Source organism: Lynx rufus, unplaced genomic scaffold (genome assembly GCF_022079265.1).
Source record: "Lynx rufus isolate CCGP_SWC_20201006 ecotype Redwood Valley unplaced genomic scaffold, mLynRuf1.p SCAF_13, whole genome shotgun sequence".
Classification (NCBI taxonomy): Eukaryota; Metazoa; Chordata; class Mammalia; order Carnivora; family Felidae; genus Lynx; species Lynx rufus.
In genome coordinates this window covers 25385768-25399263 of record NW_025814827.1, presented here as the reverse complement: position 1 = coordinate 25399263, position 13496 = coordinate 25385768, and the positions used below count along the sequence as shown (strand labels likewise).

At 37.9% G+C, this 13496-nt stretch overlaps 1 protein-coding gene across 1 annotated transcript in view; it reads right to left on the bottom strand.

The window, feature by feature from the left end:
- ATP8B4 (ATPase phospholipid transporting 8B4 (putative)) overlaps window positions 1–13496 on the bottom strand; it is a 259928-nt gene that overhangs the window by 184841 nt on the left and 61591 nt on the right. The window contains 2 exon segments of the mRNA XM_047075128.1: window positions 3017–3115; window positions 5985–6098. Coding sequence (XP_046931084.1) covers window positions 3017–3115; window positions 5985–6098 — 213 coding nt within the window.

The window sequence follows — 13496 nt, the reverse complement described above, 5'->3', positions numbered from 1 at the left end:
AGTTAATGTATATTATCAGGAAAAACAAGATATTTAACATTTGTTAACATGAAAAAATTTACAAAATCAATAGAAGAGTAAATTAAATCAACCCATCATTGGCATGCAAATTTCTCACCAGCAGAAATATTATTTTTTCTGAGTATATCATTTGATGTGGGTGCTGGATATTCTGTTTGCTCCTCTGTATTCACACCCCATCCTTCTCCACTCTGCCCTCTGTCATGGGAAGCTGACCCAGAAGATCCTTACCCTCTGGCTCCTGGTTGGGTTTGGCCAAAGGTGGCAGAAGATCAGAGTAGCCAGAGGAGAGTGAAATGGGGTATTTTTCTGCCTGACCTCATTCAAGCTGAGTTACAGAGAGCCCCAGGTGCCATGAGCAGCCCTCAGATACAGGTAATTGCTTCCTCCCATTGCCCCTTCAGACCAAGAAGTAGTATTGCCATCCATATTGCTACACTATGTGCTTTTCTTTGACCACTTTTCTTTTGCCCTTTTGTAAATAGTGCCTTCATTATTAATCTTTCTCCAATCTTTCTCATTTCAGGGTGACGTCTCTTTTCTGTCAAGACCCTGACTGATAAATATATCTGGTTATTGGACCCACACATATCATCACAAAAATAAAAGCATATTCAAGCATTAACTGCAATAAAGACAAAAGGAGACTTAGAATTTAGTCACATCTGTATCAAACCTGAAAACAATCCCCAAAATTGACTAGTTGGGAATCACAGAAAAGGGCCAAACAGTTCACCCCCCTGCAAGCTGAGGAGCCTATTCCCTGGACCTTAAAATAAGTCACTCTCACTTCAGCTCAGGTTTTGCCAAGAAATCTTGGTATTGGAACAAATGGAGTCTGGTAGGACTAGAAATGGTAGTAGAAAGGCTTAAAGGGGAATTGCCCAGGACAGGAAGGGAGCAGAGTACTAGCACTGATTGTATCCCCACTGCAAGACAGGCTCTGTGCCACATGCTTTATACATAGCATCTCATATTGTCCTTCCAACAGTTCTGGTATCATTAACAACATTATACAGACAAGGAAGGGTCCAGAGAAGTGGTTTCCCTCATTTCATACTGTTAGAACAGTAAGTTACAGTTACAGTAAGTAACAAGGTAAGGAGTCTTTCTTTAAAGCCCATGTTCTTTCTACTCTACCGTTTTATTCTTCTATGAAATGTGACTATAATGAATAAGACATTTACCCCAATATGTAGACACTTAAGCATATAAATCTTTTCCCAGAAAGATCAGCTATTGTGGAGAAGACACACATTTACTCCAAAGATGCCATTAGTCAAATCATGGTTAAAATTTCCTCTCCTAGAATTTCTTGGAGATTACAGTCCATTCTTTAGAATGTCCTCTATTCTTTGAAGATGAAGCTATTTAAAGACATGAAGGGATGCTTTATGTTTGGAAATATATAAAAGCTTCTCTTAGAAAGCAGGTAGGGTGGATACGTTTTTTAGGGGCTTGAGAGATAGCATTTGTTTCCATAGCTGGGTGAACACAAAATCATGAGATTGGCTTTCTTCTGTACCTTGTACACTGGCCATGAAGACAATTCTTTACAATGAGCTTCAAAGTACTTTGAACAATGGCAACCTTATAGGAATGAATAAATTCCAAGCTGACCACTTTTAAGTGACATGATTCATTAGTATGAACAGGTCCTGTGTGTTAGTTAAAAATCCTGCCTCAAAGGTTACAGTCACAATGTTAACCATGAAATACATGAGGCACTTCACTAAAAATGAAGAGAGTCAGGGTTGCCTGGGTGGCTCAGTCAATTAAGCACATGCAGAACCTGCTTGGTATTCTCTCTCTCTCCCTCTCTCTGCCCCTCCCCTGCTCATGCCCTTTCTCTCTCTCTCTCTCAAAAACAAATAAATAATTCTTAAAAAAAAAAAAAAGAGAGAGTCATATCTTATATATCGTACAGATACATGGTATACAAAGACACACCCCTCAGCACAGAGTGGTATGAATAAGGGTTCAAAAGCCACACTGCCCCAGGTAGACTATAAGTTAAACCCTAGAACAACCACCATATAAGCCTATAAAGCTAATAATAAAGATAAGAAGAAATCACAAAAATAATCTAAAAGAGGAAAAATGGAACAAAGAATCAATGAGGCATACAGGAAACAGTAGCAAGATAATAGATTTAAGTCTAATCACATTAAATATAAATGGGTTAAACATTCCAATTAAGAGATTTTCAGATTGCATAAAAAATCATTACCTAACTATATGCTATCTACAAGACACTCACTTTAAAGACATATATAAGTTAAAAATAGACAACAGGAAATATGGGTATGAGTTCACAGGAGAGGCCTAGACTAGGAATAAAAATATGTAAGTCATTGGCATATAGACAGTTATTAAGGCTAGCACACATACAATCACTGAGGGTGAGAATATAACTTCTCTAAATTTAGAACATTTGGCTTCCTTGAGACTGTTTTTAAATCTCTGAATTTGAATGACCTCCCTTGGCTTATGCAGACTTCAAAAGTCTCTACTGCTTTATATTTCACTATTTACATTAGTTGCCTGACTTTTGAAGTGATTTGACTTTGCAACTCCTGGTATAATGAGCAGAGGATGTGAGAGCACCAAATATCTACCAATTCTCAAAACTTAGAGAAAGACATATAAGATAAATAGTACTTCACTGGGTAGAAGGAGGTTTATGTTCTAATTCTGATCTTACCATTAATTGCCTGTCTGATCATTAACATATCACTGGTTCTTTAGAAACCTTGGTTTCCTCATCTGTAAAATGAGGGAGTAAGTCTAATTTTTCAAGTCCTCTTGCTTTTAACTTAAACAGGCTCTGGTTCTATGAAATCTGTATTAGTCACTGAACAAATAGCAAAAGAGTTTTATGTAATATTAAGCAGAAGAGCTCCATTCAAAAATTTCAAATAGATCTCTATTTTTTATTTCTGGGAGGTCACAATTGAAATTGAGAACTCAAGAATGCTCAAAAGTAAATACTCACATAGTCATCTGTGGCATCTTTGACAGCTGTCATAGTTATCACCAGGACCAAAGGCACCATGGTGGTAAACCAGGTCAAGGAAGAGATTTCTGGAATCAGCTGAAACAAACATTTCAAATAGTTTAGGGCTTTTAAGTTAGAAAATACATCTTCCAAATTTTGTCATTATATCTGACACACAGAAAGTAGTAAGATTATACTCAGTTATTTGTACAAATGTAGAATAACTTTCAATAATTTAAGTACTTTCATTAACTTATAAGACACACGGAAGTATCACTGAATGAATTTTCAGACTACTTGACAAAAAATAAAATTTTTATAGCAAGTTGAGAAGTAAGCTTCTTGAAATCCTTCAGATAATGATCTTTCCCCAGTATGACAAATGTCACTTCTCTGTTCTCAGCTTCTCATCTCAACTTTTAACAAGTTTTTACTAACTTCTCACCAATTCCAAAAGAGATTCTTTGAGCCATCTACCCTGCACCAAGCAAGTACTTTTCATAAATTATGTCATTTGACATTCAGAAAAGTTCATTGAGTTAGATTATGTACCAGAGTTGTTTTGCACATACCCACAGAATTTGTATTCCATGTAAATAGCACCTCCAAGGTACAACATAGAATACATTGTGAATAATTCCCTAGAGTCAGGAAATGCAGCAGTCCTAAGTATCATTTTCCCATCTTATAAATAAGTATCTGAGAGGTCACCCAACTGGGCCAAGAACATACACTGCTAAAATTTGAACTTTCATCTATTGGCCTCCAAAGCCTTGTACCTATACTTCCAAAGCCACCCACATGACAGAGACATAGTGACAGTTCACATGACTCTCTTAGAAAGAGAGTTTTCAAATGGGGTTCAGTATGGAAGTGCTTAAGAGTCATAAGATAGGAAAAGACTGGATATGGTCATTGTATGGAGATCAGGCCCTAACAAAAACAGCTCTAAATTAAAACAATTTTATACAATAGCTTCCACATAAAATTTTTTAAAAAGGAAAAAAAAAAAACTCAAAAGCCTCTGTGATACCAATAAAAACATCAGCCTGAGTGGCAGAAAAGCTAGATTGTAGTCCTAATTCTATCACTGACTCATTGTAAAAGCTTTACACATCACTTAACCTTTCTGGGTCTCATTTCTTGATCAAAAAAAAAAAGAAGGCTGGACTAAATCATCCCAAAGGCTCCTTCCAGACATAAAATTCTGTGAGCAAGAGCCTTTGACTATACATAAGAAAGCCATTAGAGCAATGAGCTCAAAAGTCTGGAATGATGTAAAGAGTTATATAAAGAAACCAAAAGCAAATTCATAGGGGGCAACAAAAGAAATCTTGGATTCCAAAGTCTTTTCAGTAAACTGTAAGGTATACATTCACTCTGGAGTTTTTGTTGTTGTTTTGTTTTGTTGTACCTATTCAGCATTCAGTTCTTCTCAAGTACACCTTAGGGAACTATCTCACTCCCCCTCTTCCACTTTCAGTCCATACAATGTTGGCAGACTCATTCCATTCTGGCTCCACATTTTGGCATGTGATCTAGAGCAAGTCAACCATTGCTACAAATTCTTAAGCCGCCATGATTTATTTATGGATAGCGATGTAACTCAGCATAGTCCAGTGAGAGCTAATCCCAAGATTTGCTGTAACAACCAAAAAAAATGATTCATTCTCTTTCTCTCTCCATCTCCCTCTCTCTCTTTCACGCTGGAGTTGGAGCCAGGAGAATAAAAGTCTAAAGCTTTCAGAGACCACCTGGTAGAGAGGGCCTGCCTGAAAGTAAAGCCAACATGGAGGAAAGAAAAGTCACATCTTGGGGCACCTGGGTTGCTCAGTCAGTTAAGCAGCTGACCTCAGGCTCAGGTCATGATCTCTCAGTTTGTGAGTTGGAGCCTTCATTGGGTTCTGTGCTGACAGCCCAGAACCTGGAACCTGCTTTGGATTTTGTGTCTCCCTCTCTCTCTACTCCCCAACTTGTGTGCTCGCGCTCTTTCAATCTCTCTCTCAAAATTAAATAAACATTAAAAAAAAAATTTTTTTTAAGAACAGTCACATCCTATTGAAATAGTCTGCCCATGTATCCAGTCGTACACAAAATGAGAAATATTCCTAAATATATTCCTATTTTGCTTAAACGAATTTAGGTTTCTGCCACTTACAGCCAAAGGTCCTTAATATAGTTATTCAATTAAGTAAAAATAGTACTCAAAGTTATTAATCTTGACTGTACACATCTAACCCATCTTTTTACCTCCTAAAATTAACACAGAGCCCAGCACATTCTGAATGTACCACTTTGGTCTGATTAAATTACTCTAAAATAAATACTAGGTAAATAACTGGCTATCATGAACTGTTTATATGTATGTGTATTGTTTGATTTATGCCTTCTTTTCTTTCCTAAAATATCAGTAAAAGCTAAAATTTTCTTTAAGCCCAAGTTTTAGTCAGCTGAGAGGAACAAGAAAGTTTATTAACTACCAATTAACCTCTCAAAGTTGCAAAAAATAGTTAGTCACTCTACAGTGAGACAAGATATAACATATTTTACACACACACAAATAGGTTATTGTTCTTAGATGCAAATGAAATTTTCCCAGTTAGCTTCCACTGACTACTACTCAGCTAGACTGCCTCAACTCTGATAACACCCATACTGTCAACACAAGAGGGAGATAAAGAAAGGAGGAAGGCTATGGACAGTAATTATTAGGCTCTGGTGTGGTTCAAATAAAGTGCAAAGCTGCATTCTAAAATGACCTCAGTGTTTAACATGATGAATGTACTAGTTTTTACCCATTCCTGACCCTCCCACATTTGTAAAGAGAAACAGCAATAATAACATTCAAAATCTGATAAGAAGGGTTTTACCTAATCATGAACATTTAGCTAAGTGAATTAATTTTTTCAAATTATATGAATACTCCTAACAAACTGATGATTAAGAAATACAACCTAAACATTACCTGTAAAATCAGAAGGAAAAGGAAATAGGCATTTGCCACTCTTTGGAACTGTTCAAATAAATTAATTGGCAAAAAGGTAAGAATGTTGTACTTGGATGTGTGGATACAATTATCCTGAAAAAAAAAAAATAGCATCATGTTAGATAGGGGCAAGGCATTGCTCATTTATCAGAAATAGCTCTAAAACTTACAAGGATGAACATGAATTATGCCAGAATGAGACACATAAACCAATCACTGAGAAAATTTTAAGTTCTATGTGGCCCAAAGTGTTCATTTTTCCCAAAATGACACTCTCCTGATATAGTTGAAATTACTGTCCAATGCCATAAAATAAACCATGACTTAAAAATGAATCAAGTATGAGTCTGCCTCTGAAATTTTTTACTCTTACGTATTCATTCATTTGGCAAATATTGCTTGAGCTTGTACTCAGAGCCGTGAAGTCTGAATAAACTTTAGAGATCATCTGGTCCACCTTCCCATTCTTTAGATAATTCTGACAAGGGGAATCCTAGTCAGGTCTTTAAAAGTCTTCTGTGATGGAAAACTGACCACCTCACGAAGCAGCCTCTTTTTATTTCAGGACTGGAATTGCTAGAAAGGTCTTTATTATGAGAAACCCAAATCTGCCTCTCCGTAACTTTTTACCATGTGCCAAATTCCATCCCCCAGGTCCCCCAGACAAAGTCTAAGCCCTTTAAATGTTGGAAACCTTCAAATATTTGAAGACCACTCCTAGGATTCCCCAAATCATCTTTATTTACTCTGATCCAGACATTCTCAAACCCCTCAGCCATTCCATATCTTATTTTATCGGCATCTCTTCCTGATCAGTTTCTTCTAGATCTATCCCAGCCTCTCTGCATCTCTCTTAAAACATGTCGCCCAAAACCAAACACAACCAATCCAAGTACAGTAGAAACTTTGATGTTCTGTGTTCTGGAATATCGTATTAACATGCCTTAAAATTTCATCAGCATTTTGGCAATTGTAGCTCACTGTTTATTCATTGAGTTTTTATGAACTAAAATATGTAGATCATTTCTTCATAAATCACTATGAAATCAGATAGTCCCTTCCTAAACATTTACCATTGATTTTCTCAAATATTGACATCTTTGATATATTCCTATTATACTAATCTAATGAAAAAAATAATTTTAAATATACTATCAAACTATTAAATATTCCTCCTAGCTTTGTGTCATCAAAAAATTTCAGGGGCACCTGGGTGGCTCAGTCAGTTAAGCAGCCAACTTCGCTCAGGTCATGATCTTGCTCTTCGTGAGTTCCAACCCCACATCAGGCTCTGTGCTGACAGCTTAGAGACTAAGGCCTGCTTTGGATTCTGTGTCTCCCTCTCTCTCTCTCTGCTCCTCCCCCACTTTACAGTCTGTCTCCATCTCTCTCTCAAAAATAAACATTAAAAAGTATTAAAACAATTTCAATTTTTAGCTATTCTTCCAAAGCTCTATGGACTAATACACTATAATTTTTTTAACATTTATTTATTATCAAGAGACAGAAAATGAGTATGGAAGGGGCAAAGAGAGGAGGAGACACAGAATCGGAAGCAGGCTCCAGGCTCTGACCTGTCAGCACAGAGTCCAATACGGGGCTCGAACCCACGAACCATGAGATCATGACCTGAGCCAAAGTCGGAGGCTCAACTGACTGAGCCACCCAGATACCCCTAGACTAACACATTATAAAGGACAAGACTAAAGACTCCCCCCAAAAAACAAAAAAACCCCACAGACACAGAAAAACATTTTTAATTTAAAAAATAAGCTTTTTCATCCACTTGTATTTTAAAACTCAGCCTGTGTGACTGGTTTTAAGCCAAACTACACTGGCGCCTAGTAATCGCTGCTACCTGTTTAAAGAAAATATGGTCCCCTGTTAAATAGCCATTTTTCAAATTTACCAGGAATCAGTGTGTCTAGCTCTGTGCAAGAAGCTGTGGGAGAGTAAGAGAGGTGCCAAGCGGAGAATTCCCAGCTTAGTTGGTCTGATGCACAGTCATGTCCTGCAAACTCTTCTGTAAGCTGATGATGACTATTTTGCAGTGAGCTATCAACTCAAGGTGTGGGCTGGAAGAAAGGCTGTGAGAGCTGCTAATCACGTAACAGGTTTCTGAGGAAGGGACTTGGAGAAAAGAATAGGGAGGAGGAAAGCTAAGGAGAAAAAGCAGTTAACAAAAAAAAAAATCACATATACTTAACTGTTTTATATTTTCTTCTAAGTTGAAACTAAAATGAGGTTAAGTCTGTATCTTGTAAAAGGACAGATGGAACATCTGCTGGGAAGCTCAAAACCATGACAGGAATTATAAAGAAAATCTACAAAACTGAATTCCACATAGGTAAAAAGACAATTGTGTGGGATAAAGTGATAATGCCAAATGGGGACTGTGACGATTTTCTTCTATTTGTTTAACTTGACATATAGCAATGATTGTGTTGTTCTTCTGGCTCTGTCGTGACTTAGTCACAGATGATGCAAACCCTCACAGCTGATTGGGAACAAAGAACGAGTGCTCCCCCTCCTGGAGGATCTCTGGACACATTTACCTTTCTTTTTCAATCAAAAGGGAAAAAGTGGTTCTATTTCTACTGCTTGTCCAAGGATGTAGGTATTGATAAGACCTTAAATATTCAGTCACTTCACTGATCAACCTATTGGCTTACAGTCAAATTTTACTACAATTCATGCCACTATATAGCACAGAAGATCTTTACCTCTATCCTCTTAGCACGACTTTTCCACCACGGACCACTAGAAACCTCCCAATACAGAAGCAAGGAGGAAGAAGAGGAAAACAAGAAAAAAAGGAATACATCTGGAGAATCCATATAGAATCTTTAGTGCTGGTTGAAACCAGGATGGAAGTCATGGGTTTAGTTTGTTAACCAGGTGGGCTAGTTAACTGACTCCAAGATGTCATAGGCAATCCTGGACCACAGGAGGCCTCCCATGTAGTGGGAAAGGTTCTACCCCTAGAGGAATATCAGAGAACATCAGTTCTCTATAGGAAGCTTGCTTCCAAGAGGAAGAGGACAGAGCTGAGATGGGAAGGCCCAGAGAACCCTGCAAGATTGACACATTGAATAAGTAACTCCACCACAGAGTGAGTAAAGGGTGGAGAGAAAAGTGTTGCCACAGTAGAGATCCCTCCACCAGGAAGACAACATCAGGAGATGAGGGGGAAAAAAAACATCGCTCCTCTAAAATATATTAACACAAAGGCCCTGAAGTAGGCAAAAGATGGCTCACTTGGGGGTCTAAAAAGGGGACTATGAGGCTGTACTAAAGAGGTCAGCACAAACTGAGGCTAGAGAGAGAAGTTCCCTGAAATACATACTAAGAATTTGGTGTTTATCATAAAGACTAAAATTTTAAGTGAAGAGGGAACTACTGAATGGCTTTAAACAAAGGAGTAACCTGAAGAACTTCTAATTTTAAAAGATCACAGTAGCTAGAGTGGAGAACAAGTTGGAAATGACACAAGAATAGATGAGAGAAGACCATGAGAAGGTTTTTTAATTAGTCCAGGTGAGAGATGATGGGTGGCTTAAAACAGAGGGTGACAAAAAAGGTTGACAATGAATAATAATAATATAAAAGAGCAGCTGGTATTTAGCAAGCTCTTCCTATGTATACTATTCTAAAAACTTTAAATTTTACAGCTTATTTTATCTTCACAAAACCTTTATGCAATAGGTACTATTATCCTTACTCTATAGAAGAGGAATCCCAGGCTTGGAGAGATTAAGTAATATGTATACGCAAGGTTATATAACAGATAAGTGATGGAACCAGGATTTGAACCCAGGTACTCTGCTTCTAGAGCCCACTCCTCAGCAGTGTACTTCCCCAATTCAGGGCAAAGCAGATCTCTCTTCTGCTTTCAGATCAATCATCCCCTGCTCTCGCCTCCACTCTGAATTTCTGGTCTGCTGCCACTTTCTTACCAAGGAAAATAACACTGTATATCTACCTTTTCCTCTTGAGTCAACCCCTGCTGTAGGAGCTCTGGTTATCTATTGCCTGATGTATGATTACAGTTTCCCATGTTCTCTTTCAGACCCCCTCAAGAGTGATTCTCTTGGTCCCTGACAAAGTTCAATGCAAGTAAATAGTATAAATAACCACTCTTTTTGTTTAGCTTTCTGACAGAAGCAGCATTGGCCAAAGTCCTTTACATTTTCACATTAACTATTTGCTACAGGAAAAAGTAAAGTAAAAATGATAAATTCTTCAGAGGTGGAACATCAAACTCAATATTAGCAAAATGAGAGGCATTATTTTTTATAATGAGATTTTATTGTGTAATCGTATTGCTTAAGAAAACAAAGCAAATAGAAAATAACAAACACTGCTAAATTAGTAAACAGAGCATTTGGGGAGTTTACTTAAATTCTTCCACTGGAAATATGGAGCTAATAAGATTTCTCACCTACATATTTATAGGACTATTGTGGAGATTAAATGAGATCATAGATGTGAAAGCATTTTTGAGTTTTACTTTGAAAGAATTATACAAATATAAGATTTCTGTGAAGGGTCCCCAAATAATCCAAATGGTTTTAGGAAATTCAATACCATAGTAACAAACAACTCCAGAGTCTTCATGGCTTAAAATAATAAAGGTTTATTTCTTGCTCGTGCTACTTATTCAACATGAGCCAGCAGGGAGACCGTTTCATCATAGCTACTCACAATGGACCAGCCACCATCTCAGACACTTGCAATTACAGTCCCAGAGGGAAAGAGAATGCTCTGAAGGGTTTCTTACCTATAAATTTATGCTTCATCCCAAAGGCTCAAACTCATTGATCAGAACAAGTCACCATATGCCCACAAGGCAGAAAGCCAGAAACACTTATGGACACCACAACCAGAAATGGAAACTAAGCCTAATGTTTGGGGAATGTGGGACACATCAGCCATAAAAATCAAATATCAAGAAACAAACTTAGTGCTACAAATCCAGTCTTATTTTAATGCTAGGTGTAACAGACATTTGACTATTTTTCCCTTCCCCTGAGCTAACAGTGCTGCAAATTTCTTAGTCTTGTGGTCAGGATAGATTCAATTCTCATCGATAACTCCAGGGTCAAACCCAGAATAGCTTAAACCAAATACATGGCCCATCTTCCTAATTACAATCTTGAGTTCAGGGATTAGCACATGAACCATGTCAATTCTGGGAATTTGCTAGAATTGTTGGCTTTCTCTTTCCTACTGAATTCCAACCTGGAAGCAAAGAGCCCTAAGAATCACTGACAGCATCTTGGGACCCTGAGTGGGGAGGCTGCCAGAAATAAAATCTACACTGAAGATTCAGGGCCAAGAAATGTAGAGAAAGAAACTAGACCAAGCCTCTCCCGAGGCTAGCTTGCCCTATTTCAGGACTTCTCAGTTTTTTATCTATTCACTTATTTTATTATCTAAGTCACTTTGACTTAATTTCTCTTTTACGCCCAATCAACCAAATACCAGTTAAGAACATTAATAATATATACAAGATCAGTTTACATTTTTATATAATAGTGTACTTTCATCTCTATATTTGCCTTAAGGAATGAGTCACAGAAGGCCAAGCCAAAATGCATCTGGTGGTTGTCCCAGGACGTTGCCTGCGTCTGTGATCCCACAGGCCAAACCCCAGGAGCTTTCGCAATGAGCACCACAGTTTCAGCCCTCTCAGATCTTCCCACATTTGATGAAACATTGTTATGTCGTGACAGCTGTAAAAAGTAACAGTCAGGGAGCTTGAGGGGGGGAAAGAGCCTAACATTCTTGCCATAAGAGGAGGCAGAGAAAGATGGTACAATATTCACTTCAGAAGGAGAAACAGTCCTGACTCTTAAAGAGAAATTATCTCTAAACCATAAAATAAAACCCAAAATGTGATGGCGTACACAGGACACTTGCATAAAAAAGGAAGTGGCCTAAACACATTTGCACCACTCAGGAAATATGTGACACACCCTTGGTTATGCAAAGGTCCCAAAAGAACTCACACACGGGGCACATAAGTCTGGAGATGGGGTGTGTGGCGCCTCACCGACCCCAGGCAGAACCACAACTCCTCAGTGTTAGTCAAATGGTGCCCAGTGAGCAGTGTATAGCCCTCAAGGTTGGGAGGCAGGACAAGATGATAGTGCTCCTCTGTGAACACTGCTGACTGCGGGTCAAGCCACAGAAGAGGCCTTACAGACAGCCATCAATAAACCGCACTGTCATCACCACCACCACCATCTTCATAACGTTCCTCTGAGCCTGGGATCCCCAATAGGAATAAGGCATTGGTGGGGAGGGCACATTGTCCCCAGCATTCCTTCATTCATACGACCAAGGGCCTTTCATGTGACAGGCGCTGTCATTGAGCCAGGACTGCAGATATGAATAGACAAAGTCCCAACCTTCCCGGAGGAAGTTTGCATTCTAGTCATGGGAAGAGAGGCAGGAATACACAGACAAACTTGTACAATGATGACACAGTTAAAGAAAATGATCAATGCTATGAAGTGAGTAACAATACAGGAACACCTTGCCTACCAAGACTCCCTTAGGAAGCCTGCACATTTGACATTTCAGGTTAAGGCAACTTCAGGATTATCCTATCTGATGAGACCACTGTGGCATCTGTCCTCCAAGGGACACCCAACAGTCCTTCAGGCTATTAAAAAAAATAGTAACTTCTGTGTATGTTTTAACAAAGAAATTTAAAGTTGCGGTTATTAATGTTTAATGTACAGATCATCTTAACTCTTTATATACACAAACATACATACTTACATTTATATATATATAATGTAATGTGTATATATATATGTCTGTATATATATATATATAATGTAAGTATATATGGATATATACATACAAACACAAGGTAAATATACGTATATTGGGAAGGTTTTCTTTTTTTCTAGCTAGGTATTTGATCTGGGCAACATATTTGGATCTACTTTTTTTTAATGAAGTATAGTTGACACACAACGTTAAATTAGTCTCAGGTGTACAACATAGTGATTTGACAATCCCATACATTACTCAATGTTCGCCATGAATAAGTGTAATCATACACCGTTATTACAGTATTATTACCTATATTCCCAAATGCTGTATCTCTGCAACTTACTTATTTTATAACTTAAAGTTTGTACTTCTTAATCCTCTTTACCTATTTCCACCATCCTACCATTACCCTCCCATCTGGCAACCACCAGCTTGTTCTCTGTATTTAGAAGTCTGGTGCTGGTTTTTGTTTGTTCATTTGTTTTGTTTTTTACATTCCACATCTAAGTTTTATTTGTCTTCTTCTGACTTATCTGACTTAATATAATAATACCCTCTAGGTCCATCCATGTTGTTGCAAATGGCAAGACCTCATTCTTTTTGAAGGCTGACTAGTATTTCATCATCTTTATCCATTCATCTATCAATAGGCACAGGACGGTCTTATTTTTATAAGTAGGGAACATGCTCAAAAAGTTTGAA